We start from the raw sequence: 27,014 nt of genomic DNA, 5'->3' as shown, positions 1-27,014 counted from the left end.
GCTAGGGAGGGTAGAGTCACATGGGGTAACCTCCTCATGGTCGCTATAATGTGTGGTTCTCGCTCTCGGTGGGGCGCCTGGTGAGTTGTGCGTGGATGGCGAGTAGCGTGAAGCCTATTGCGTGGCTCAACAAGCCACGTGATAAGATGCGAGGATTGACTGTCTCATACGCGGAGGCAACTGAGATTCGTCCTCCGCCACCTGGATTGAGGAGAGTCACTACACCACCACGAGGATTTAGAGCGCACTGGGAATTGGGCATTCCAGATTGGGGAGAAAAGGGGAGAAAATAAAAAATAAATACAAATAATTGTGTATAACAACCTCAAGCAATGCAAATAATGCAATTTGAGCACTTACACTACAGCTGAAGCATGAAAATAGTCCAATCTGTCCTAATTTCACATAGGACGCAGTCAAACGTCATACTCTTACATAGCCTTGAATAACAATTTGTTTACTCTCAATGTATGTCTTAAAACAACAAAGGACCGATTATTTGTCCAGGCCTGTAAATGTGAAAATGCTCAGTACTGTTGTTGTTGTTGTTCTCCACATTGATAAATTTCGTGCTTCACCATGTGATGAAGATTGTGACATTCCTTTGGTGTAGAGCTACAAGCAACATATACGCAGAGGTCATCGAGTGTGACTAATTAAAACAATTTCAGGCGACCTTATCTTAAAAACATGCTGAACTGTGTCACAATCCAACCATTGAGTTGCAACAAATCCCCATTGTGTGATTGAATCACAAGTGCAGCTTTGCTGGGGGCAGAATGTGTGTTTAAAATAACTGAATTAATTCTGTCTCATGAAGAGGAGCTCTTGGTTGTTTGTGTTAGGAAAATGAAATATTTTTCTTAGAAAAAGAGGACCTTTTATTTTTCCCTTGATCGAAGCAAATCTCTATGAATACAGCACTGATAAAGCAAATCTCATAAATGTCAATTCAAAAGTCCCACGTAACCGAGCTCCAGAATTTCAGAGCTTGAAATCAATCATGACTCGCATAAAAGTGGAACACATAATGTTTTCTTTATCTGGCTCTTTTAAAGCAATGGGGTCACAATCAGCATACTGTAATTTGAATTAATCCAATGCGGGAAGTAACTTTTCCTTGTGACAGATACTAACAGAGACTGTTTTGTGATGGGACAACATTTTAGATTTGAAACAAAACTGTTACTGGTTGCAATATGATCTAAGAGAAATGCTTAGATTCATTAATCAACTGACTTTTAATGTCCTCATGTTGTTTAACTCTTTAAATAGTGAATATACAAAGTGTAAATAATGTTGATAAAGCAACTTTGAGGTGTCATTATGCAGTTCTATGCATATCCAGCACATGACTTAGTGAAAAGACTTTCACTAGAAGATTTTCATGCCTTTTGAGTTCTGTTTGCAGATCAGCAGGACTCATCAGCAAGAGACTTCTCAGCTCACTACTGCCCTCTACTGGCTATATTCAAACAGACATTTAAATGAGGATGCCAATTTCTTCTATGACAAATTAAATAGGGCATTCCTGTACTGTAGTAACATGGACATAACAGTAATAGGTATGGTGTGAAACCTCATTAAGACACTTTAATTGTACCTGGCTTCAACATCAAAATAATGTTAGTCTAATTTAAGGCTGTTACCACATATTCAGGATTGGGGGACAAAATGTAATAATTTATAAATCAACCATTGATAAACATATCAGTCAACTACTAATTTAACCCTTTTGTGCAGTGTGTCCACTACAGGTCTTAAGAAGCCATTTTTAACCATTCATGACTTGGTGTTATATGTAAACAACCATGAATGATTGATTATCTTTTTCCATAAATCTCTATCACTGTCCTATTTACATTATCATTTTGTTTTTTAATTATGACAGCATACAATTAAATGGTGAGGATGTGAGGAGGAATCAAGTTAATGTGGAAAACTTACCATTAACTTCGTAATGGACAGACGTTTAACTCTTTGAAAATACATACATTTGAGATTTTTTTGGGGGGGTTAAATATTCATGCATCAGAAGGTTAATGTCAATGTCTATTGAGGTTACGGCCCTGGTCTAGTATTGTGACAATGCTAAATTAAGACACTAAACTTGAACGCACACACACAGCCTAGTATAGTCTTGGTCTAGTTCTTAAGGTGAAGATCAATCTTACCAGTCTATAAACAATCCTTCAAAACACACATTACTACATGGTAAATTGAGAACAAGGTGGCCTTTTACAACTATATTTGATCCCCATACCAACAACGTCACCAGCTGTCGCCTGTATTTCATTAGGTCCTTGAGAGACCTTTTCACCTTAGACCTGAGGAACACAATTCTGGAGAAAAAAACCCCCAAAGAAAATAATTTCAAAATGTCTTTTTTTTTTTTTTTTTTACTTTTTTTTATATTCTTAAACTGCTAATCATGCATTTATATTATATTATACATTTTTGCTTAATAAGGACACAGGCTTCCTGCTTCATATTCAATATTCCTATAAGTCTGTGAAGGGACAAGCTGACTTAAGAAGACATTAAAAATGTAAGCGATACTTACAAATATTGGGAGACATACAATACAAGTCCCTTAGTCCAGTCAAGCTCTCTTCTACATTTTGCACAAGATCAGTTCTCTCCGGTTAGACTCCCCGAATGAAAACTTTCTTAAATGAATCATAAGCCTGCTCTCTTTATTGATGTTTTTATATATATTTAACTAGTTTCCTCTTAAATGACTGCACTATAAAATTCAAAACTAATGCTTGTCTTGATGGATCGCATGGAGCTCTGTGTTAGTATGCACTGGAAAGGAAATAGGTCTTTTCTTAAACTCTCCTTATCCAACTATTTTGGTGCTGTGTAAATCAGAGAGACTTTTGGATGGTGATGAAACTCCTTCCATATCCTGTCATTAAATTCTGATTCAGTCATAATGGCTATTGGCCCAGTGGGACAAAGGAAATATCCAGTAATGAGGAGAGATTTATTTCTGTTCAACTGATGAACAGAATCTGTTATACCAATGTTAGTAACCCTATAAAAATAGACTCCTGGTTTCTGCCAAATTCAATCACGTTTTAGGAAAGCACCTCAACTACACCATACAACCTGCCACAACAAAAGTGTGTCATTAACAATTAATGTCAATAAAAGGAATAGTTCGCCCAAAAATGAAAATTCTCTCATCATTTACTCACCCTTTTGCCATCCCAGATGTGTATGACTTTATTTCTTCTGCAGAACTCAAATGAAGATGTTTAGAAGAATATCTCAGCTCTGTTGGTCCATTTAATGTAAGTGAAAGGTGGCCAGAACTTTAAAGCTCCAAAAAGCACATAAAGGCAGCATAAAAGTAATCTATACAACTCCAGTGTTAAATAATTGTCTTCAGAAGTGATATGATAGGTGTGCGTGAGAAACAGATCAATATTTAAGTCCTTTTTTACTATAAATCTACACTTTCAAACAGCCCTCCTAAGTGCTCTTCTAAGAGTTTTTGACGATTCGCATTCTTCGTGCTTATCGCCAACTACTGGGCAGGGAGGAGAATTTATAGGGGAAAAAATAGCTTAAATATTGATCTGTTTCTCACCCACACCTATCGTTTTGCTTATGAAGACATGAATTTAACCACTGGAGTCATTTGGATCACTTTTATGCTGCCTTTATGTGCTTTTTGGAGCTTCAAAATGTTGGACCCTGTTGACTTGCAATATATGGACCTACAGAGCTGAGATATTCTTCTAAAAATATTTGTTTGTGTTCCACAGAAGAAAGTCACACATCTGGGACGGCATGAGGGTGAAAAAATGAGATCATTTTTATTTTTGGGTGAACTATCCATTTAACGTAATTGCACAGAAGATTTATACATATGCTATATACTGTGTATTTGATTTGTCTAATCTAAAATATTATTGTTAATAAGTCGAAATGGGGTAAATTGCTTGACTACATCCTTACCTCTCAGTATCTGTCATTGGCTCTTTCGTTTTAGGATTCGTTGTCTTCCCACCTGCTTTGGAATTACCTGCTGATGAAGCACCAAATGTCAGCAATTTATCAAATCAGCATGAGCAAAGATATTATTAATGGCTTCACTGACAGCTAATCAAAATGCAAGCTCGCTGGATTACAAGAGACTCCCACTATACAGTGCTTGGGTGACAATATGAGCACGGCTGTTTATGTGACTATAAAGAGAAAAGAACACACACACATTATATATATATATATATATATATATATATATATATATATATATATATATATATACTATATATATACATACATACACACACACACACACACACACACACACATATATATATATATATATATATATATATATATATATATATATATATATATATATTTCTTTGTTTTAGGGATGCGCAAAACTACCTATTTTCATAATCAACTAGTCGGTCGGTTGTTTGAACTACTATCGGTGTTAAGGATGATAATGTATAACTAGGCTTTATGTTCACGTGGCCCCGATCAAAGGGATATGGACGCTAAGCGCCTCAACATGGCAACTAACGGTTATTCAACGAAACATATAGGCTAAATAACTATTACAAACTATTATACAGTTTATACCATCTTCTTGCACAAAACTATCAAAGTAAGAGAAGAAATAAGAAAGGCTCCAATACAGAGCGGCACAAAACCGTTTATGCGCATCCTGAACACAGAATGACGCACTTCAATATAACCAGAGCACATGGGAGTCTCAGGGTGATCCTCGCTGCGCATTCAAAAGCGCAGAACTACAAAATAATGCTGCTGTTACACATCTAGTTTACGATACCCAGCCGTTTAAACCTTTTTTACTGCAACTATTTTTATTTAAGCAGTGTCAGACAGAATCAGCAAAATACTTTTCAATCTCGCCAAGCACCTCACAAATACGTGAACATGACTCACAGCAGAGGCTATAACGTCTGACAGTGATCATCTTGTAATGTAGTGTTGATCGATGCACCTCTTTGATGGCTGAAACAGTAGCCGTGCATAAATGGACAAAACTTGAAGCATTAAAGAGACAAAACTTCTTGCATAAGATTTCACTGTGCTGACCATTATTCATTTTTAAGCACAGCAAGCTATAATCACGCAAAAACGCTCTCCAAGAAGTTGCATCTCTCAATTAATTTGAGAATTGTGTCTCCCATTAAAACCACCACCACTAAAAATATTAATGTTAGTAGTCGACCCCATTAATCGACTAGTCAGTTGTTGGACAACTAGACGATTAGTTGACCACCATGGCACATCCCTACATTGTTCACAATACAAATCAAATATGAAAACCCCTGAGGGGCAAACAGAGAGAAAATAGGAGTTTTATGAGACTGATGAGGACACAGTAGCTGAACTGGACTGTGGGTTCCAGTACCTGCAGGTTTAGTCATGGGACTCATCAATCGAGTTCCAGTCACAGGGGAGTAGTTCCTGTTTAATGCATGCCTCTTGGTTGGGGTCTAAAATAGATACATGTGAAACAGTTCTGCATGTTCATTGATTAAAAACAAAGTCATAATATTCTAAATAATTACACACTGAAAACTGCTAAATAATTATGGGTATGATTTCTTTATTTCACTGTACTGTAAACATATGTTTGCTTTAATAACCAAATAACTGCTCTTATTTATTTACTTTCATTACACATCAGTAAACAGCAATGGTTCTGATTTTGGCTTAAAAAGGGTTGGAGTGGACCTAACTTTGAAGCATGTGAAAAAAAAAAAGAAAGAAAAACAAAAACATTTCTGATCTGAAATATGAGGTAAAGAAAAGTCTGATCATTTGTGTCTGTGATTTCATTCACTCACATTTTCTTTGTCATGTAAATGAAGGGCTCTCTTCACACTGTAAGTGAAATTACAGAATCATGCATAGCCTGTGCAGTGAATCAGGTACCACCCCTCCATCCAATAAATACAAATACGCCGACTCAAATAACTACAGACATCAATCCAACCTAAGTCTTAAGAAGACTAACAAACATAAGTACCAAATGGCAACACGATACAACCATGTTTTGGACATGGTTCCATAGTACTACCATGGTTTCTTGGATATGTATCATGGTAGTGCCATGGCATTATTTGAAGTACCTTGGAGTACCATCAAAATACCTTAGTACAGGAATATGGTAATAATAATTTAGTGCCAAAATAAAAGTATTACCATCTGATACTGTCACTGTATGCTGGCTTCGCCACAACACACAAAATATGAATATAAAATTACGTTGTTGCATTTTTTGTGTGGACAAATGAATAAATAAACTTATGGCATGTTTAATGTTTCTCTAAGTAATCTTATTTTAAGTAAACTTCTTCTTCTTCTTCTTCTTCTTTGGGGTTTTGATGTATTCCGCACCTTTGGCACATGCCGCCACCTTAAGTTTTTTTTTTTTTTTTTTTTTTTTCAACCAACATGGGTGATCTTTCTACCACACCAATGTCTCTGGCGCGTTGGTGTTTTGCTTTTTTGAAGTTTGGTGCGGTGCGGCAGTAATTTAGTTCCCCTGGAAACACTTGTCTTTCATTCTGCTTCTAGACGCGTGTTAAAGTATGTGAGAGTGTTTTAACTCTTTTCCGCCTTGATAATTACTAAACACATGAGTACAAATAATTTTCGTGCGAGACCCTCGCTAACCCGTTAATCGTATATCACACATACAAACTAAAAATGTCTGATGAATAAATATATTATGGGAGAACCATCGAAAGTAGTTGTTTCCTGGTACTTCATTTTTTAACGGCGTAAGCGGGGTTTGTTTACATACACGGCAGCCATGGCAATCTGACACAAAACACAAACTGAACTCACTCACGACACAATACTCGTGCATCTGAAACAATCTGCGATTAGTGTGTTTTCATAATGCAGCGTTCAGAGGAAGAAAGGTTTTATATGCAATGCAGGGCTGCGTATCTGTCAGTGTTCAGATCTAGTCTGATGAATATGACCTCAAAAGATCAGCTGTGCACCGGTGAGCATAATGCATCCCATACACCCTAATACCTCCACCTGCATAGTGATCATCATGTATACAAACGCTATATATTACTTATGAGATCACAGGTTTGTTATTCAGAGAACGGTGTTCCACATAAATGTGAAGCACTTTTCTTATATATACAGGTGCATCTCAATAAATTAGAATGTCGTGGAAAAGTTCATTTATTTTAGTAATTCAACTCAAATTGTGAAACTCGTGTATTAAATAAATTCAATGCACACAGACTGAAGTAGTTTAAGTCTTTGGTTCTTTTAATTGTGATGATTTTGGCTCACATTTAACAAAAACCCACCAATTCACTATCTCAACAAATTAGAATACATCATAAGACCAATAAAAAAAAACATTTTTAGTGAATTGTTGGCCTTCTGGAAAGTATGTTAATTTACTGTACATGTACTCAATACTTGGTAGGGGCTCCTTTTGCTTTAATTACTGCCTCAATTCGGCGTGGCATGGAGGTGATCAGTTTGTGGCACTGCCGAGGTGGTATGGAAGCCCAGGTTTCTTTGACAGTGGCCTTCAGCTCATCTGCATTTTTTGGTCTCTTGTTTCTCATTTTCCTCTTGACAATACCCCATAGATTCTCTATGGGGTTCAGGTCTGGTGAGTTTGCTGGCCAGTCAAGCACACCAACACCATGGTCATTTAACCAACTTTTGGTGCTTTTGGCAGTGTGGGCAGGTGCCAAATCCTGCTGGAAAATGAAATCAGCATCTTTAAAAAGCTGGTCAGCAGAAGGAAGCATGAAGTGCTCCAAAATTTCTTGGTAAATGGGTGCAGTGACTTTGGTTTTCAAAAAACACAATGGACCAACACCAGCAGATGACATTGCACCCCAAATCATCACAGACTGTGGAAACTTAACACTGGACTTCAAGCAACTTGGGCTATGAGCTTCTCCACCCTTCCTCCAGACTCTAGGACCTTGGTTTCCAAATTAAATACAAAACTTGCTCTCATCTGAAAAGAGGACTTTGGACCACAGTCCAGTTCTTCTTCTCCTTAGCCCAGATAAGACGCCTCTGACGTTGTCTGTGGTTCAGGAGTGGCTTAACAAGAGGAATACGACAACTGTAGCCAAATTCCTTGACACGTCTGTGTGTGGTGGCTCTTGATGCATTGACCCCAGCCTCAGTCCATTCCTTGTGAAGTTCACCCAAATTCTTGAATCGATTTTGCTTGACAATCCTCATAAGGCTGTGGTTCTCTCGGTTGGTTGTGCATCTTTTTCTTCCACACTTTTTCCTTCCACTCAACTTTCTGTTAACATGCTTGGATACAGCACTCTGTGAACAGCCAGCTTCTTTGGCAATGAATGTTTGTGGCTTACCCTCCTTGTGAAGGGTGTCAATGATTGCCTTCTGGACAACTGTCAGGTCAGCAGTCTTCCCCATGATTGTGTAGCCTAGTGAACCAAACTGAGAGACCATTTTGAAGGCTCAGGAAACCTTTGCAGGTGTTTTGAGTTGATTAGCTGATTGGCATGTCACCATATTCTAATTTTTTGAGATAGTGAATTGGTGGGTTTTTGTTAAATGTGAGCCAAAATCATCACAATTAAAAGAACCAAAGACTTAAACTACTTCAGTCTGTGTGCATTGAATTTATTTAATACACGAGTTTCACAATTTGAGTTGAATTACTGAAATAAATGAACTTTTCCACGACATTCTAATTTATTGAGATGCACCTGTATATATATATATATATATATATATATATATATATATATATATATATATATATATATAATTCATAAATCTTTAAACAACATTATATAATACGTATCAGATCAGTCATTTATGTACTTTCAAATATGAAAATATATGAATCAATTCAAAGTTTAATGACATATTTAAAATTTTATGAATATACATTAAAGGGATAGTTCACTCCAAAATCATACTATTTTGAATGCCCAATTACCAATGTGCTCTAAGTCCTCATAGTGGCATAGTGACTCGCCTCAATTCGAGTGACGGAGCACGAATCTCAGTTGCCTCAGTGTATGAGACCATCAGTCAGCGCATCTTATCACATGGCTTGTTGAGCTCGTTATCGCAGAGAGGTAGCGCGTGTGGATGCTTCAGGCTATTCTCCGCTGCATCCATGCACAACCCACCACGCCCCACTGAGAGCGAGAACCACATTATAGTGACCTCGAGGAGGTTACCCCATGTGACTCTACCCACCCTAGCAACTGGGCCAATTTGGTTGCTTAGAAGACCTGGGTGGAGTCACTAAGCACGCCCTGGATTTGAACTCGCGACTCCAGGGGTGGTAGTCAGTGTCAATACTCGCTGAGCTACCCAGGCCCCAAAATGATACTTTTGTCATTATTTTATAAATCCCATGTTGTTTGAAACCTGCATGACTTTGTTTCCTCTGTGGAACAAAATGTTAGGCAGAATGTTAGCCTCAGACACCATTCACTTTTGCTGTCTGGGGGGGAAAATGTGCAATGAAAGTGAATGGTGACTGAGGTTAACATTATGCCTAACATCTCCTTTTGTGTTCCATGGAGGGGGAGTCATCTGGGTTTGGAACAACACAAGGGTGAGTAAATGATGACAGAATTTTCATTTTGGGGTGAATTTATCCCTTTAACTAATGATCTGATAAGTATGTGTTCTTGTTCATTAATGATTTATTAATGAAAGGTATCTAATGTCATTATAAATTTTACCAGGAATTACCACTAGGTTATTAGCCAGTGTATGTGATTATTGTCTGTCTCTCTGCTGTCTTTGTCTCTCAGTTCTTCAGCAAGCGGGTAGAAATCCATCGCAGAAAGCTTTAGACAAGTATTGGCCCCCAGGAACTAAGAAGTTGAATTTTGATGACTTTTGTGAGATACTTAAGAAGGAAAAACCAGCGGAAGCAGACCAGCTTATGAGAATTTTCAAGAAATTTGACGTAAATTGTGATGGATATATCTCACACGATGAGCTCAGCAGAATCCTGACTTCAGTAAGTGTAGAATCAGTTAAAGTCTCTCATTGGTCATATCTCCTGTTATGATGATTGCTTTTTTATATATATATATTGTGAATTGGTCATTTTAGACTGGAGAAAAAATGTCACCCAAGGAAGTGGATGAAATCTTTTCCTTAGCAGATGTCAACAAAGATGGGAAGTTAGACTATGCAGAGGTAAGGTTTCTAAGTATTGCATGATAAAAACACTTTTTGTTGGAAAATTGTGGTTTGGAATGTAAATGCACACATTACGGGATGAGAAAGTTGTTAATATATCATCCCAGCTGATGTTCAGTTTTGCAGGCTTCTCAGGTCTACAGTAGAGCAGTGTCAGGCTGCAGCACTGGAGAAGCTTGAGGCAGATGCCAAACTGAAGAGGCAGAACTTTGGCAACCAACTGGACAAACCTTCTCAGAGCTCAGAGACCCTACCAGAGCTCCCAGCCTCAGAGACACAACCCAGAGCAGAGATGGAAACCACACAGAGGAAAGGTATGTTGGGTATGAGAGTCTAATCAGAAACACACAGTACTGTACAAAAGTTTTAGGCACTTGTGAAAAATTTTGCATAGTGAGGATGTCTTCAAAAAATAATGACATAAATCGTTTTCATTTATCACTTAATGTCATACAAAGTCCAGTAAACATAAAAAAGCTAAATCAATATTCGGTGTGACCACCTTTGCCTTTAAAACAGCACCAATTCTCCTAGGTACACCTGGACATAGTTTTTCCTAGTTCTTGGCAGATAGGCTGTTCCAAGCTTCTTGGAGAATTCGCCACAGTTCTTCTATCTTTTTAGGCTGTCTCAATTGCTTCTGTCTCTTTATGTAATCTCAGACTGACACAGTGTTCAGTGGGGGGCTCTGTGGGGGCCATGACATCTGTTGCAGGGCTCCCTGTTCTTCTATTCTAAACTTTTCTATTTGCAAAAGTAATGTTTGGGAGTCTAACATTTATATTTCATATTGACACACTAAAGCTGAAGATATAAATAACCATCTTAAGATAAATGCTTTTGTGAAACATCTTAAGTGCCTAAACTTTTGCACAGTACTGTATAATATTCAAATGTACACATACACAATAAGTATTTTAGTCATTTGAAATGTCACAGTATAATAACTATGGCACATACATTGTATGTGGTCCAAAAATTGTTTCCCCCCTTTAAGTTGCAATATAACTGTTGTTTTATAATTTAAAACCTATCAAACTACTATTTGCGAAATGTCTTGCTTGAGAAAGTGTGCTTGTGCTCTTTCTTTAAAATAAATGCCTCTTGGTTTGATATTTTGTTATCTAATGCAATAACATGTCGTACATTTGTAGGTGTCCAAATACCTTTTGTGGCTGTATATACACTGTACCACCAACATCACAACTTTCTCTCTCTGTCACATCAGTGCACATATGTGCAAGCGCTCAAAAACAAATAAACACGCTTAATTTTGTTTTCATTCCTCATGCTGCAGCCTCCTAGATAGAAGCTAATGGTTTAGCTATTGATCTCCCCTCATGAGTGATGACAGATGGATTCATTTGGATTTGTACCATACATCATAATGTAAATTCAATAAAGGGATTGTATGGGAGGAGGAGCTTTTAAAACCTTTTGATTTAGGTAATCATAGTTGTCATTAATATGAATAAGATTAGGACTCTACAGGACTCTAAAATCGAAGTTACAGTGAGACATTTACAATGAAAGTGAATGTGGCCAATTTTTGGAGGGTTTAAAGACAAAAATGTGAAGCTTCTAATTTTATAAAAGCACTTACATTAATTCTCCAGTTAAAACTTGTTTATTATTTGAGCTGTAAAGTTGTTTAAATTGTCATTTTTACGGTCGTATTAGGGTTTATGTTGTTGCATCATCATGGCAACGAAATGTATGATTGGCTATAACTTTACACTTAAATCATGTTAACACACATATTGTTTACGTCTTATGGCTATACATTTGAAACAGTGAGTATTTGCCCCATTCACTTCCATTGTAAGTGCCTTACTGACCCAGATTTTTGCTTCTTTTTTTTTTTTTTTAAAGAAATGGAGGGACGAGTCACAGTTAATTTTTGTGGTAATCAACATTATGCCTCAAATGCTGTTGACTGAGCTTAACTTGTCTTGAACCTGGAATATTCCTTTAAACATTGTATTATTGATGGATTGCATTGTGTTTCTGTTGTTGTAATTAAAATTCACGTCTAATTGTTTATGTCTTTTGTATGTATTTTTGTATTTGACAGACAGTCGCACCTCATCCAGACCATCTTCAGCTCGAAGTCGTAGGTCATCTTTATCCACTACCATCACAATGGGCACTGGCAGCAGTAAGAGTGGCAGACTGGTAGAGCCCAAATCGTTACAGGTACCAACTGCATGTTTGTGGGGATGTTTAGGGCATTCCATTTTTCTATGCACTTTGTCAAAAGAAATGTGAGGGACACGGTAAGAAGTTGGGATAGCATTGGGGAGATCAAAAGGCCTTTAATAAAGATTTTGAATCAAAAGATGTTAACATCGCATCATGGAGTTACATGGACAGAATGACTTATCATTTATAGGAATAGTTCACAGAAAAATATAAATGATCTCATCATTTACTCACCCTCATGCCACCCCAGAATTGTTTGACTTTCTTTCTTCTGCAGAATACAAATGGAGAGTTTTAGAAGATTATCTCAGCTCACTGCAAGTGAATGGTGACCAAAACTTTGAAGCTCCAAAAAGTAGCTAAAGGCAGCATAAATGTAACCAATAAGACTCCAGTGGTTTAATCCATGTCTTCTGAAGCGATTGGGTGAGAACAGACCAAAATATAACTCCTTTTTTACTAAATCTTGACATCAGCAGTCTCCTTGGCAATCATGATTTCAAGCTCAATTACACTTCCTAGCGCCATCTAGCTCTCTGCGCATGCGTCAAGCAATAGGAAGTGTAATCAAGCTTAAAATCATGATTTTGTTTGAGACCACAATGGCATGATGTACAGTGAAAAAGGAGTTATATTCCGCCTGTTCTCACCCAAAACCGATCGGATTGCTTCAGAAGTCATGGATTAAACCACTGTATTAAATGTATGGATTGCTTTTATGCTGCTTTTATGTGCTTTTTGGAGCTTCAAAGTTTTGGTCACCATTCACTTGCATTGTATTTCCTACAGAGCTGAGACATTCTTCTAAAAACCTTGTTTTTTTGTATTCTTCAGAAGAAAAAATAATATACATAAGTATGATTAGAGAATTTTCATTTTTGGGTGAACTATCCATTTAACATTTAAAGATTTGCATTTGTATAGATCACTGCTACAGTGCACCATAAAATCATAACAAATGCCATTGTCCAGTGGGTAAAAGCTGAGTAATAATGGAATTTGTAATTCAGGAATAAAATAATACACGTCCACCTGTTTTACACTTTTTTTTTTTATTGTATTTTTTTTTTTTTTTTCATTTTGCTTACAACCAAAGTGTACTGTGACCTGCTTCGTTGTTCTTTTACTTTGTCCAAACTCAAGTTGCCTTACAGGCAGCTATACTTTTGCTGTGTTTTTCTAGTATCGAAGCCTTTTGGTGGCAAATTTACACCTGGTCGATATGAGTGGAGCTGTGCTATTGATCTCTATCCCTTTGTTTGTACTCCTTTTGACTTTAACCTCAGCTGGTTTGCTTAACCACAGAAATATAATGACTAAACTCGTCAAAGCAACGAGATTGGAAAAAAAAACTAGTTGCTCTTGGCTGAAGAAAGTTCTATCGCCTCTATTGTTGTATTACCTGAGCCAGGAGGTTGATAATTGGGTACAGGGATTGGAAAAGGCCAGGTTGTGTGTTTTTATGGTGGCTCGCAGTGTGTGTGTGTGAGACTCTAAATTACGAAGGTTTCTGGGATGTGACAGGGCAGTGTATTAGTCCAGCCGAGTGACCCATCTCCTTGGGACACTACATCAGGGCCTTTTAAAGTAGACACTTGCCTTGGGCACCTTTCTTCATTTTGATTCGGGGTGGACAAACCACCTAAGTGTTATGATTTGATCCTTTACTCGTTTCACAACCCGGCATAAATTCTGGGAGGAAATTGCTTTTGTTGAAGAAGTGTCATTTCAGGAGCATGTTTTTAGCACTCTGAAAAGAAGCATAAACCAATTCTGTACATTAAAAGGCCTCTGTGGCACCTCAGGACTAGGTTTATTTCCGAAAACTACTCTCTGTTGGGTCCGAAATGAGTCTGTTTGACTCAGAGTTTTGATTACTTGATGATTTAGAGTATATTTGCTTTAACATTCTGGCTGGGCGCAAACAACAGCAGTTAAAACCGCAAAAAGACTCGGTTTAGACAAGAATTTATGGGTTTTCTCAGGCCTTGTTTCTTTAATTTACATTAAATATTGTTTAATATGAATTTTGGTGCTCTATATTGAAATTGTAGCCTTGATGCACATATTATTTACATTCTGAAGAGATTATTTGATTTAATTTGATTTTTAGTGCCTTTGTTTGAGCAAAGCTTTTACAATAGCACCACCCTGTGGTTGCCCGCATTATCTTCTGCCTCATTCCAAAACATTTTTATTTTTTTATGCTGGAATTATTGGACTTTGAATTTTACAATTTTCCATTTCATGGAAAGTGCAATACTAGTGTCATATCACTATGTGGATTGTGCTGTTTTGTACTACAGAATGATATACCTTTAATCCTTATTTTACCAGAATTGGCATCATACTCTTATGAGAGGCTGTTTTTACGTGGAGGAAGATGGAACGATTGTTTCCCTCCAGTATCGCTTGCATATCCCAGAGACAACCAGCGTCTACCTGACCATACGACCTTGCAACCTGAGCCTGATTCCTGGTACATACATTAGAAATAGATTTAAACACAAAAGATACTTCAGTTGTAGATTTGGAGTAATCCAAATATCTGAAAAAGAATACTTGTGTTTTTGTTAAAAGTATTTTTACTGTGTATGCCTCAGAGAAGCCTTCCCCATGGATGTGTGTGGACACAGCTCTCTATGTGGTGATGGGTAACGAGACCAAAGAAGATACAAACTTAGTTTGCTTTACTGAACTGAGAGATAAAGAGGTTAGTAAGTGCATCACTTTCCTTCTGCTGGTTACAAATGCTTCATTTATGTCATCTGTTCATATCTTTGTCAAACTCGTAAATACAAACTCTGAATTTTATGAAAGCTCCAACTTCCCTTGACTTTTGTGACATCATGTAAAAACAGCCAGAAATGGTTGTAGCTTCAACAGTTAATTGTAGTTAGGTAGCAACCTTTACACATATATCATATTCGAATGCCATTTATTATAGCCAGTGTTACCTAGTATACTTTCTTTGTTCTGAAATATCATAGAATATAGCAGATAGAGAATTCTGACACAACGAGAGCCCAACAAAAATATGATAATAACCCCATAATGTCTGCTTGTATTTGGTAATGTTAACATATTTTCAGCAATAATATTGTTTGTTTAGAGTTACTTACGTAAGGCCAAATTTGGTCTTATTTTACAATAAAAGGAGTCATTAAAAAAAAAAAAAACACTAAATTGAGAACTGCTTGAACTTGACAGAAGCTGGCGGTTGAAATGAAACTCTGCCTTACAGGTACTGTAATGAAATGTTTAAAGTGTTTACTCACTCTCATGCCATCCCAGATGTGTGTGCCTTTCTTTCTTCTGCAGAACACAATTGAAGTGTTTTAGAAAAATATCTCAGTAGGTCCATTCAATGCAAGTGAATGGTAGCCAGAACTTTGAAGTTCAAAAAAAGGATAAAGGCAAAATAAAAGTAATACACACGGTTTAATCCATGTCTTCAGAAGTAATATGATAGGTGTGGGTGAGAAACAGATCAATATTTAAATCCTTCTTTACTATAAATACTCCTCCCTGCCTATTAGGTGGTGATATGCATGAAGAATGCAAATCACTAAAAACAAAAGAAGAAGAAAGTGAAAGTGGAGATTTATAGTAGAAAAGGACTTAAATATTGATCCATTTCTAACCCTCACCTAGTGCTTTGTGGTGCTTCAAAGTTCTTGCCACCATTCACTTGTATTGTATGGACCTACAGAGCTGAGATATTTTTCTAATATTCTTTGTGTTCTGCAGAAGAAAGAAAGTCATACACATCTGGGATGGCATGAGGATGAGTAAATGATGAGAACATTTTTATTTTTGGGTGAACTATTCCTTTAAATAGAGCAGGGAGTCTAATGTACGTCTTGTGTGATTGATGGACAGAGGTTTGTGTGGAGGGGAGAGCTCAACGCTGGCTCATTTCTCCTTTTCCCCTTCACCACTGGCTGCAGACTGATGAAGAGAACTAGGAAGACCACCAGTAAAACTGCTCAGCTAGTCAACCGCACCCTGTCTGGAGAGCTGGAGTTAACCAAAGAGTTCAAGTTAGTCAATTACAATCATGCATCAGCTAAGCTAAAAATAAATAAAATTAAATGACATGAAAAAAAATTACATATATTTACTTTGAGTTTTAGGTTGATTTCACAAAGTTGAGTTAGTACCCATTAAGGTTGTGTTACTTTAGAGCAGAGGTTTTCAAACTTTTTCATTATGAGGACACCAAAATTTGATGATTCCCTTGCAAGGGATCCCCTTTCTAAAATATAAAGGCAGCTACAGTATATATGTTCATGAAGTCAGACCCATTTGTACTGTGTGTGAAAAGTAATTGTGGTCCGCCAGTTTATTGTTTAGTAATTGTAACAAAGACAACATGTTGTTTGCCAAATTAAATAAATGTCTTCGTACTAAAGCCAAAACAAATTATTCAAATGTTATCTGGAAAATGTTTAAACATTTGTTGTTTTTTTTTTAAACAACTATTTTTCTACCCAGTAGTAGAACGTTTATATAAATAATTGTAATTCCATTTAAATTTATTTGGATTGTGCTTTTTCCCAGTAAATACAGTTTCAAAGCAACTTTACAGACAAAAATATAAACTCCCTAGAATTCAAATGAATGCTTGAAGAAAAAAAAAAAAAAACTTTTTTCACAAAAATATATGCAGATTTGTTTTTTTATTATTATTATTTTTGAATGTTAAATAATTTAATCATTTGACTGTATATTTAATTATTGTTATTTGAGGGCCTTTCTCAGCAAATGTTAAATATGGAATTTATAGCGATAATTTAATTAGTTAATCGGCATATCATGTAATTAATTTGATCGCAAATTTATTGATTGACATCCATAATTAAAACACTTCTTTTTTTGTTGTTGTCACAAATATCCTACAGCAGTGTTTTCCAACCTTTCCCAAGCCATAAGTACCTCCACAGCACCATCAGTAAGGCTCAAGTACCCCTTCATTGACACAAAATCAAGAATGTGTACTACAGGCTAAATATTGTTTAAATATATATATATGAATATAATTAATAGATAAATACAATTTATGATGTTTATTCATCAGCAACAACAAAACCAGGCCAAATGAACTGTGAAATGTGCAGTTAGTTAGCTTGGTATACTGTGAAATATTAATTTGACAAATTTTATTTTGTCATTAGTTTTTCATCATTTTGGTAGACAGTATTAATAAACATGTAGGCCAAACTCTCTCTCTCTCTCTCTCTCTCTCTCTCTCTCTCTCTATATATACACACCAATCAGCCACAACATTAAAACCACCTGCCTAATATTGTGTAGGTACCCCTTGTGCTGCCAAAACAGCGCCAACCCAATTGTACAGAATGGTTATCTGAGTTACCGTAGACCAGAGGTGAGTAGAGTAGCCAAAAACTTTACTCAAGTAAAAGTACAGTTATTTAAAAAAAATATATATATTACTCAAGTAGAAGTAAAAGTAATAATGTTAAAAATTACTAGAGTAAGAAAGTATCCAATAAAAAGAATACTCAAGTAGTGAGTAACTAGTTACTTTTACATATAACATAATGGATGTTTACTCTCCTATATTCCATGTACATGATACACATTTAACATGCATTACAGAATGATTAATAATAATAATAACAATACTATTAATATTATTGTTAATAATGGAAATTGTCATCATTCACCACCATGTTGTTCCAAACCCATATGACTTCTTTCTTCCATGCATCAAATTAAAGGGATAGTTCACCAAAAAATTTAAATGCACTCATTTTCTCACCCTCATGCCATCCCAGATGTGTATGGTTTTAGTTCTTCTGCAGAACACACATTAAGATTTTTAGAAGAATATCTCAGCTCTGTTGGTCCATACAATGCAAGTGAATGGTGACCAGAAATTTGAAGCTCCAAAAAGCACATAGAGGCAGCATAAAAGTAATTCATATGACTCCAGTGATTTTCAGAAGCAATATGATAGGTGTGTGTGAGAAACAGATAAATATATATAAATTTATAATATATAAAGTCCTTTTTTTTACTATTAATTCTCCTCCCTGCCCAGTAGGGGGTGATATGCACAAAGAATTGAATCACCAAAAACACAAGAAGAAAAATGTGAAAGTGGAGATTTATTAGTAAAAAAGGATTTAAAAATGTTTTACCCACTTATCATATCTCTTCTGAAGACATAGATTCAACCAGTGTCATTTGAATTCCTTTAATGCTGCCTTTATGTGCTTTTTGAGCTTCAAAGTTTTGGTACCCATTCACTTGCATTCTAGTATAAACTAACAGAGCTGAGATATTCAGAAAAAACACATCTGGGATGGCATGAAGGTGAGTAAATGATGTGAGAATTTTCAATTTTGGAAAAATTATTCCTTTAAGGAGATGTTAGACAGAATGCTATCCTTAATCATAATTTACTTTTACTGCATGTTTTTTTTTTTTTCTCCATATTTTGAAAGGGAATGGTGACTGAGACTGTCAGTCTCTAACATTCTGTCTAACATCTTTTGGATTCCACAGAATACAGAACATTTCACGGGGTTGGAAGAAGATGAGGACGGGAAATTATGATATAATAATTAAAGGCTGAACTATCACTTTAAGGATGCTTCTCAGATTTGGATGAATCTGTCAGTTAGATGAGTAATTATTACAGTGAAAAACGTGGACAATGTCACACAGTCCCAAGTTATATATAAAGTTTAATTGTACACTGAAGCAAGATCATGCTTTATTCATGCCTTCTTTCGTTATATCACAGCTTTTTACGTCCTGTGTGAATTTAGTTCAGTGACGGTCCAGCATGATGTGTCGAAAAATTTAGATAATTCTGTACACTAAGGGTAAATTGCACCTTATCTCTGTGTTTGGAAGTGTGTTGTCCATAAGACAAAGACGCCCGCATCTGTCAAATGCTGTTCACGCGCCAAACTTGCACGTGCAGAAATGCTCACAATCGCGATCCGCAGGGCAAAATATTTGCACTTAATGCAGATGTTTTCAAGGATTTATACAGGAGGCACTGATATGTTGCAGCACTGATATAAAAGCGTAAACTTAGAAACTGAGGTCATAAGAGCCCACAGTTACAGATTCACACTGATAATGAATGAGTATCACCATGACACTGACAAGCACACATTGTCACAATCTCTAAAGCTTAACTCACCGTGTTTTCTTAAATTGGAGCTGCAACTTTAATCTTGAAATATATCCTTGTCTTGGTGTAAAATGAAGGCATTGTGTGGAGTGAAGAAATGTTCGTTTTGTGTGCTTGCTGCTGTAGTGTTGAACGCGACTCGAGTGACAGCGTGCAGCTGTGAAGTTCCACTGTCGTAAAAGTCCCGTTCAAAAATCTCAATAAATTATGCATTTATTAACACTTATTAAATTAAAACCAGTAATGTAACAACAGGAACGCTACCCATTGAAACGAAGTAAAAGTAAAAAATGTCTTAAAAAGAGTACGAGTGAAAAGTGCCCACCATGAAACATACACATAAAAGTAAATTTTTTCCAAAAAGTTACTCAACAATAAGTAAATGTAGCACGTTACTACCCACCTCTGCCATAGACTTTGTCAGTTTGAACCAGTCTGGCCATTCTCTGTTGATCTCTCTCATCAACAAGGCATTTCCGTCCACAGAACTGGCCCTCACTGGATGTTTTTTGTTTTTGGCACCATTCTGAGTAAATTCTAGAGACTGTTATTCGTGAAAATCCCAGGAGATCAGCAGTTACAGAAATACTCAAACCAGCCCATCTGGCACAAACAATCATGCCACGGTCCAAATCACTGAGATCAAATTTTGCCCTATTCTGATGGTTGATGTGAACATTAACTGAAGCTCCTGACCCGTATCTGCATGATTTTATGCGCTGCACTGCTGCCACACGATTGGCTGATTAGATAATCGCATGGATGATTGTTGGTGCCAGATGGGCTAGTTGGAGTATTTCTGTAACTGCTGATCTCCTGGGATTTTCACGAATAACAGTCTCTAGAATTTACTCTGAATGGTGCCAAAAACCAAAAAACATCCAGTGAGCGGCAGTTCTGCGGATGGAAATGCCTTATTGATGAGAGAGGTCAACAGAGAATGGCCAGACTGGTTCAAACTGACAAAGTCTACGGTAACTCAGATAACCGCTCTGTACAGTTGTGGTGAGAAGAATTTAATCTCAGAATGCTATTCTGAGATGCAGGTTGGCGCTGTTTAGGCGGCACGAGGGGGACCTACACAATATTAGGCAGGTGGTTTTAATATTGTGGCTGATCGGTGTATTTATGCTGTGTATAATATATATACACACCCAGTCAAAAGTTTTGAAACACTCATTCTTTATTATCTTTTTTTTTTTTTTTCACATTTTAGAACAATTGTAAAGTCAGTAAAGTCATCAAAACTATGGAATAACATACATGGAACTATGGGAATTATGTTGTGACTAAACAAAATCCAAAATAAATCAAAACTGTGTTATATTTCAGCATCTTCAAAGAGTCACCCTTTGCCTAGAATTTGCAGACATGTACTCTTGACATTTTCTCAACCAACTTCTTGAGGTATCACCCTGAGATGCTTTTTAAACAGTATTGAAGGAGTTCCCATCTATGTTGGGCACTTATTGGCTGCTTTTCTTTATTATTTGGTCCAAGTCATCAATTTCAAAAACTTTTTTTTTTAAATACATTTTAGTTTTGTAATGAAATGCATTAATATGGTGGCACAATTATATTTTTGTCTACAAAACTAATTTCAAACATTTAAGCATACGCCTTCAGATCAAAAGATTTTTAAGATCATGAGAAACATTTCAGTCAAGTGTTTCAAAACTTTTGACCAGTAGTGTGTGTGTGTGTGTGTGTGTGTGTGTGTGTGTGTGTGTGTGTGTGTGTGTGTGTGTATGTATGTATAGGTGTATATATATATATATATATATATATATATATATATATATATATATAATATATTAGTTAGGCCTGCATTATTATTTTTTTACATGCACAATTTGTACTATTTACAAGTATTTACACTGATATGTAGAATAAATGTTAAAACGGTACTCTCTTTCAGAAAACCCTCACTTCTGCATTTTGTTTTGGTTGAGCGAATAAATGAGTGGAGTGGCACGGGTTCTTTATTATGATTAAATGTTTTGTTGTTTTTGATCAACAACTGACTGTAAAGAACAGAAAGGATATTAAGAGAAATGTTTCAATGATAATTGGATTGTGTGAATCTCGTCTTTGGACAAACATGCATGGAACGAGCCAAACCAAACTTAATGTGCAGTGAAAGGATCTTGGTGCTTTACTTCGCATATTAAAAGATTGATCTTGGGAATTTAGGAAATGATTTCAAGATATCGAGTTTAAAAAAAATCACGATTAATTGGAAAATGTATATTTTTACCCAGCCCTAACCCCTGTTATTTTAAGTCATACATTTTGTATTATAAGTTAAACATAGCCAATTACAACGCAAACATAATCCAATTCTTTTCGCATACCCCCAGAACCTGTGAGAATCACAGTCCTACAAGGCCCCTAACGCCCTCTTGTGACCACATAGGGGGTCTGCAGACTCTGGTTTGACACCCCTGCATAAGAAAATGTAATATGCTGTTCATTGGATTTAGGTTATAGTGGTACAGCATGAATGTAGTTTATAATACTTAATATATGGTGTTTGTGTACAAAAATGCTACATCCTTTTGTTCCACATGTAGGGCGGCCTTGTCTGACATTTTTGAAGTGATAGATTTGGACGGAAATGGTCTGTTGAGCCTAGAGGAGTACAACTTCTTTGAACAAAGGACCAGTGGAGAGAAATGCGATGAGGATGCTTGGGCCATCTGCAAAGGTTCTTATACCAACACACTGTGTCTATGAATGAAGTGGACAGTTAATAGATCAGTGCTTTAATGTTATCAAAAAATTTACTCCAAAGAGATTGAGTTTAGCAAATTCCTGATTTGCCAGTGTTTGATTTATTTTTAAATACTGCCTAAAACCAGGGTTGGGGAACCTTTTTCCCATTAAGGGACATTTGAGTATTTATGAAATTATTGGCGGGCCATCCAATTGCTTGATCGTGGGTCAAATTTAGTGTACGCATTCCATAACGTGCTCACGCACCAAGAAGAAACATTGAAAGGTATGTCTATTATACAACATTTTGCTAGTTCGAATCCCAGGGCGTGCTGAGTGACTCCAGCCAGGTCCCCTAAGCAACCAAATTGGCCCGGTTGCTAGGGAGGGTAGAGTCACATGGGGTAAACTCCTCGTGGTCGCTATAATGTGGGGTGTTCTCGGTGGGGCCTCCACACGTGCTATGTCTCCGTGGCAACGCGCTCAACAAGCCACGTGATAAGATGCGCGGGTTGACAGTCTCAGACGCAGAGGCAACTGGGTTTCGTCCTCCGCCACCCGGACTGATGCGAATCACTACGCGACCACGAGGACTTTAAAAAAAAAAAAGAAAAGCACATTGGGAATTGGACATTCCAAATTGGGAGAAAAAAAGGAGAAAAAAACACAATTTTTTTATAATTTTCAATCATTTTTTTTTTTTTTTTTTTTGTACAGTTAATTGAATCAATGCCATTTTTTTGCTTTTCAAATTATTCCTCAAATGGCCACACGGGCCTTATACAGCCCTGAGGCCTGACGTTCCCCACCCCACCTTAAACCCTCAGATTATTGGTGAGATCTTGAACAATGTAATGTTTCTAGTTCCTAATGTTTAACTTTTGTTCTGACATTACCCAAGCTTTAGAAAAATTATACATTGTTTCAATAATTGCATGTGCTCTTTTATAGAGAACTTTAACACAAAGAATAATGAGTTAACTAAACAAGGCTTCCTGGAGCTCAACCTAATGGAAGCGAATGATCGTGAGGGTGACCCCAGGGATTTGGAGCTCACTTTGGAGGCCATGGGTTACAACTGCAACTTAGAGATGGTGGAGGTACAATGAATTTAACACCATTCAACCTTCACTCATTCTTAAAACTTTCAATGAGAAAGTAAATTTAAAGTTTTCATGAGTATACTCTTTGCTTTTGCAAGAAGAGTGAAAACTGAAGATGTTTTTTGCATTTATTTCTTTTTTTTTATTTATTTGTACATTTCCAGGTGCAGTTGTTGACCTGAAGCCAATATATTCAGAAGATGTTGAGCGTATTTGTGTGTATTTGTTTCTTGTCCCCTCAGGCCTGTCCGTTTGTAATTGATGTCTACTGTGAGAAGGTCAAGGCAAAATTACAGGCAGTTCATTTGGATTCTGGAATTAAGATGTTGAATTCAGTAGTACAGAGGTCTATATCATCTAAAGCAGAGGCCAAATCTCTGAAGGGTCACGAGAGTGTCTTGGTGTATACATACAAAGGAGAAAGTAGGATTTCATCCGTCATAGCCAATAAGGTACATTGATTATTGTTATTCATCATTTAGCATATATTTTTAACCTAAGGTGACTCGTGGACCCCGTTTACACCTGGTGTCAAGATGCATTCAGGATGATCCGATCAGAAGTGATCAGCGCTAAATACAGGTCTAAACAGGGTCTAAAACGTTTTGTGATCGGCTCGCAAAAACCACATACGAATGTAGTCAAAAACGCATGTGACCGCATTGCTTTTGAGGTGTAAACGCTACTCTGTCCTGAATGCGTCCCAGACAGCAGTGAAGCACCACCCCTCATCTGTCAGTCAACCGCTGTACTAAAACAAGAGTTTAAACTTTGCCGGTGACGAGCGGCTTTAAAAGGAAAAAAACCTTCTGATCAGAAAAATTGAAAAAGTTGATACATGCACAAGCATGAGAACTTCACAGATCTTCTTCAGTGTGTCTGATATCAACATGCAGGGACACAGATGAGAAGAACAAACATCTGAAGCGCCTTTAATGCAGGTACTCAGCTAAAATAGCTAAGAATTATGCTCGAAATGTTGCATTTGTGCTTTGATTAAATTTAGACTGCATCAGGGAGAAACAGCACGTTGGTTTTAGACCAAAGAATAGACCTCTTTGTCTATTATGACTTTTTTGCAATTTATTATCATGCAATTACGCACTAAAGTAGTGACTGATGTATATCGTCATGAATTCAGAGACCCTCCCCTCGAAATCCCAACATATGTGGTTACAGGAGATGGATTTAAGTGACCAGGTGTAAACAGTGATGTGTCTGACCACATGTGATCGGATCACCCGAGACGCATCTTTATACCAGTTGTAAGTGGGGTCACAGAGGCACAGTAGTTCACAATGGCCCCCCAGTTTATTGTTTAAACCTACAGTCTTTGACTTCCCAGAATAGAATGCTACCATCACCCAGAAAACAGCCAAACTAGCTCACTGCTGTACTTTCAGTCTAGTAGTTCTTTTAATTGATAGATTTTTCAGGAGAAAGGGTCTTTGGATTATTGAAACACATCTCTGAAACACGTTTTCCTTTAAGGTATTTCTGCATAGTCCTCACATTAGCATTTATAGTACTTAACATTCACTGAGTGTACCAGAATGTTACTAAACCTCCAATTGTTTGGAAAGCTTTATATAAAGGAGCACTGGTCATGAGTAGAATTGCAATGTCTTGAGCAGCTACGACATAGATTAACTCAACAGAAAAAAGGGCATTAGATCTGCCAAGAGAAGCACGGCAATTGCAAGAGATTTTGATAAGGAAACAAATTTTATGGAATGTAACTGTAATGTTGGAACATAACCTCCTTACATCAAAATAGGTCACTTATTATATATTTCATTCAGATTTCATGTGTTTCTGTTTTGAATTCATGAGTGAAATTGGCTTACTGTGGTTTTCTTGTTACTTTTTTCCCCTGTTGTTTTCCATGTATTCATCACTCACGTTGCCATAGTCCAATCAGAAGGTGACAGTGCACATCAACAATGAGCAGAGCAAGAACTGTGTGAGCAGCAGGGGCATGAGTGTGTTTGCTGTGGAGGTTCCTGCTAGGACTAAAATGGTGAGAAAATTACCTAGAAACATTTTCACTCTCAAAATAAGGAAACGCAAGCCAATTTCTTCTGTGGAATGAGGACGGGGTGCATTTCATGCTCTATTTCCCATTCTCAAATGAAACTAATGAAAAAAACCCAAACTGCAGTAAGGCTAGCTAAATCGAACACATGTATTCGCAGAGACTTTTTCTCAAATGTTGTGCTAGTCATAAACTTTACCGAATATCTTTAAATAAGATGATTTGCTGATTTGCTCTTTGTTCAGGTGTGTCAGCACATCATGGCTTTAAACGATCAACAGGAGTGGACCTACAACTGTGTTGAGAGCATTATACCAAGTTTGTAAATGCTGCAGTCACTTAAGGGAGTTATTATGTCACAAGTGATGTAGATTGCATGTAAACCAAATCAAATAATACTTGTGCTTGTTTGTTACTATTAGGATTATTATAAGCATAATGAGTTTACGATTGTGTTCTCAAATTATGTTTGTTCACATAATGTACTGTGAGAAGCAGATGTGCCTTTGTACAAATACAAATCTGTTTCTGTAAGCATTAGTTAACGACTGATATTCTGTAGATCTTACATTCATGATGTTCAAGTGTTTAATGTGTAAATAAAGCAAATGTGATAATTTTAAAAAATCACAGAATGTAATAATTGTAATTTCCGGTAGATTTATAAAATATCATAAATGTTCATGTACCACGCTTGTTGAAATTATGCTATTGTGTAGACAGTATTTTTATTTTTTTTATTTTTTTTATTTCTGAGATAGATTGATACATTTGTGTTTTATTTTGGTATATTTGCACATATTTAAACCTAACGGTCCTCAAAAATGACATGCAAGTGTTGGAAAAAGACAGACCAGACTGTAGCTCCTACCTAACACACCCACCAATCACATTTCATGTCATATCAGTTTGGGTTTCTGAAGAAATGTTTGTATTTGTTGCAGAAAATTGTTAAATTATAGAGTTGTGCAACTACATGAAGAATATAACGCACACACAGGGCTTAACTTTATTTGCCATTGCCTTTAGCACCACGTGTAGGTTTGTGCTTCTATTTATACCTTTCGGACAATTATTTTGCCCTTTGAAGTTCTCTACAGAAACTGTAGGACAAGACACAAAAGGTCACATGACATAAGTATTTAAACTGCATTCTTTTACCCTACATCTCTCTCACCAACTAGAAATGCCCTCACCAAGTTCTCTACATCTGTGATTTTAAAGCCGGCTGCTCCAGATTGGCTTTTAACCTGTATTTTTGAGACTGCAACATCATGATAACATGCCATCTAGATGTGTATGACTTTCTTTCTTCTGCTGAACACAAACAAAGATCTTTAGAATTATATATCAGCTCTGTAGGTCCTATAATGCAAGTGAATGGTAATCAGTCCTTTTTAGCTCCAAAAAGTCAAATATAGAAAACATAAAAGTAATCCATAAGACTCCAGTGGTTAAATCCATATATTCAGAAGCAATATGAGCGGTGTGGGTGAGAAACAGATACAAATTTATGAAATCTCCAATTTCAAATCTGAAAGTTTCAGGTGGTGCCTGTTTAGCTTCACTTTCACATCTGAAA

The 27,014-nt window shown here is 36.6% G+C and overlaps 2 protein-coding genes across 2 annotated transcripts; one reads left to right on the top strand and one right to left on the bottom strand.

Moving 5' to 3' along the window:
* Positions 1-1,324: 1,324 nt before the first annotated feature.
* On the bottom strand, positions 1,325-6,063 carry LOC127448777 (centromere protein R-like). The gene is made up of 6 exons (XM_051711626.1): positions 6,029-6,063; positions 5,847-5,883; positions 5,408-5,492; positions 3,970-4,036; positions 2,264-2,342; positions 1,325-1,465 (listed from the first exon to the last, which is right to left on the bottom strand). Exons 1-6 carry the CDS (start codon positions 6,061-6,063, stop codon positions 1,325-1,327), a joined length of 444 nt encoding a protein of 147 aa, XP_051567586.1.
* A 540-nt stretch (positions 6,064-6,603) lies between these two features.
* On the top strand, positions 6,604-26,108 carry efcab7 (EF-hand calcium binding domain 7). Its single transcript, XM_051712472.1, has 13 exons — positions 6,604-7,015; positions 9,807-10,018; positions 10,114-10,200; positions 10,322-10,517; positions 12,278-12,399; positions 14,743-14,884; positions 15,009-15,118; positions 16,288-16,448; positions 22,153-22,286; positions 23,246-23,394; positions 23,640-23,849; positions 25,310-25,417; positions 25,678-26,108. The coding sequence occupies exons 1-13, from the start codon at positions 6,907-6,909 to the stop codon at positions 25,756-25,758; spliced, it is 1,821 nt and encodes a 606-aa protein (XP_051568432.1). The 5' UTR covers positions 6,604-6,906; the 3' UTR covers positions 25,759-26,108.
* Positions 26,109-27,014: the final 906 nt, after the last annotated feature.

This window comes from Myxocyprinus asiaticus, chromosome 12, assembly GCF_019703515.2.
Source record: "Myxocyprinus asiaticus isolate MX2 ecotype Aquarium Trade chromosome 12, UBuf_Myxa_2, whole genome shotgun sequence".
NCBI lineage: Eukaryota > Metazoa > Chordata > Actinopteri > Cypriniformes > Catostomidae > Myxocyprinus > Myxocyprinus asiaticus.
This window is presented reverse-complemented; position numbering and strand designations above follow the sequence as displayed.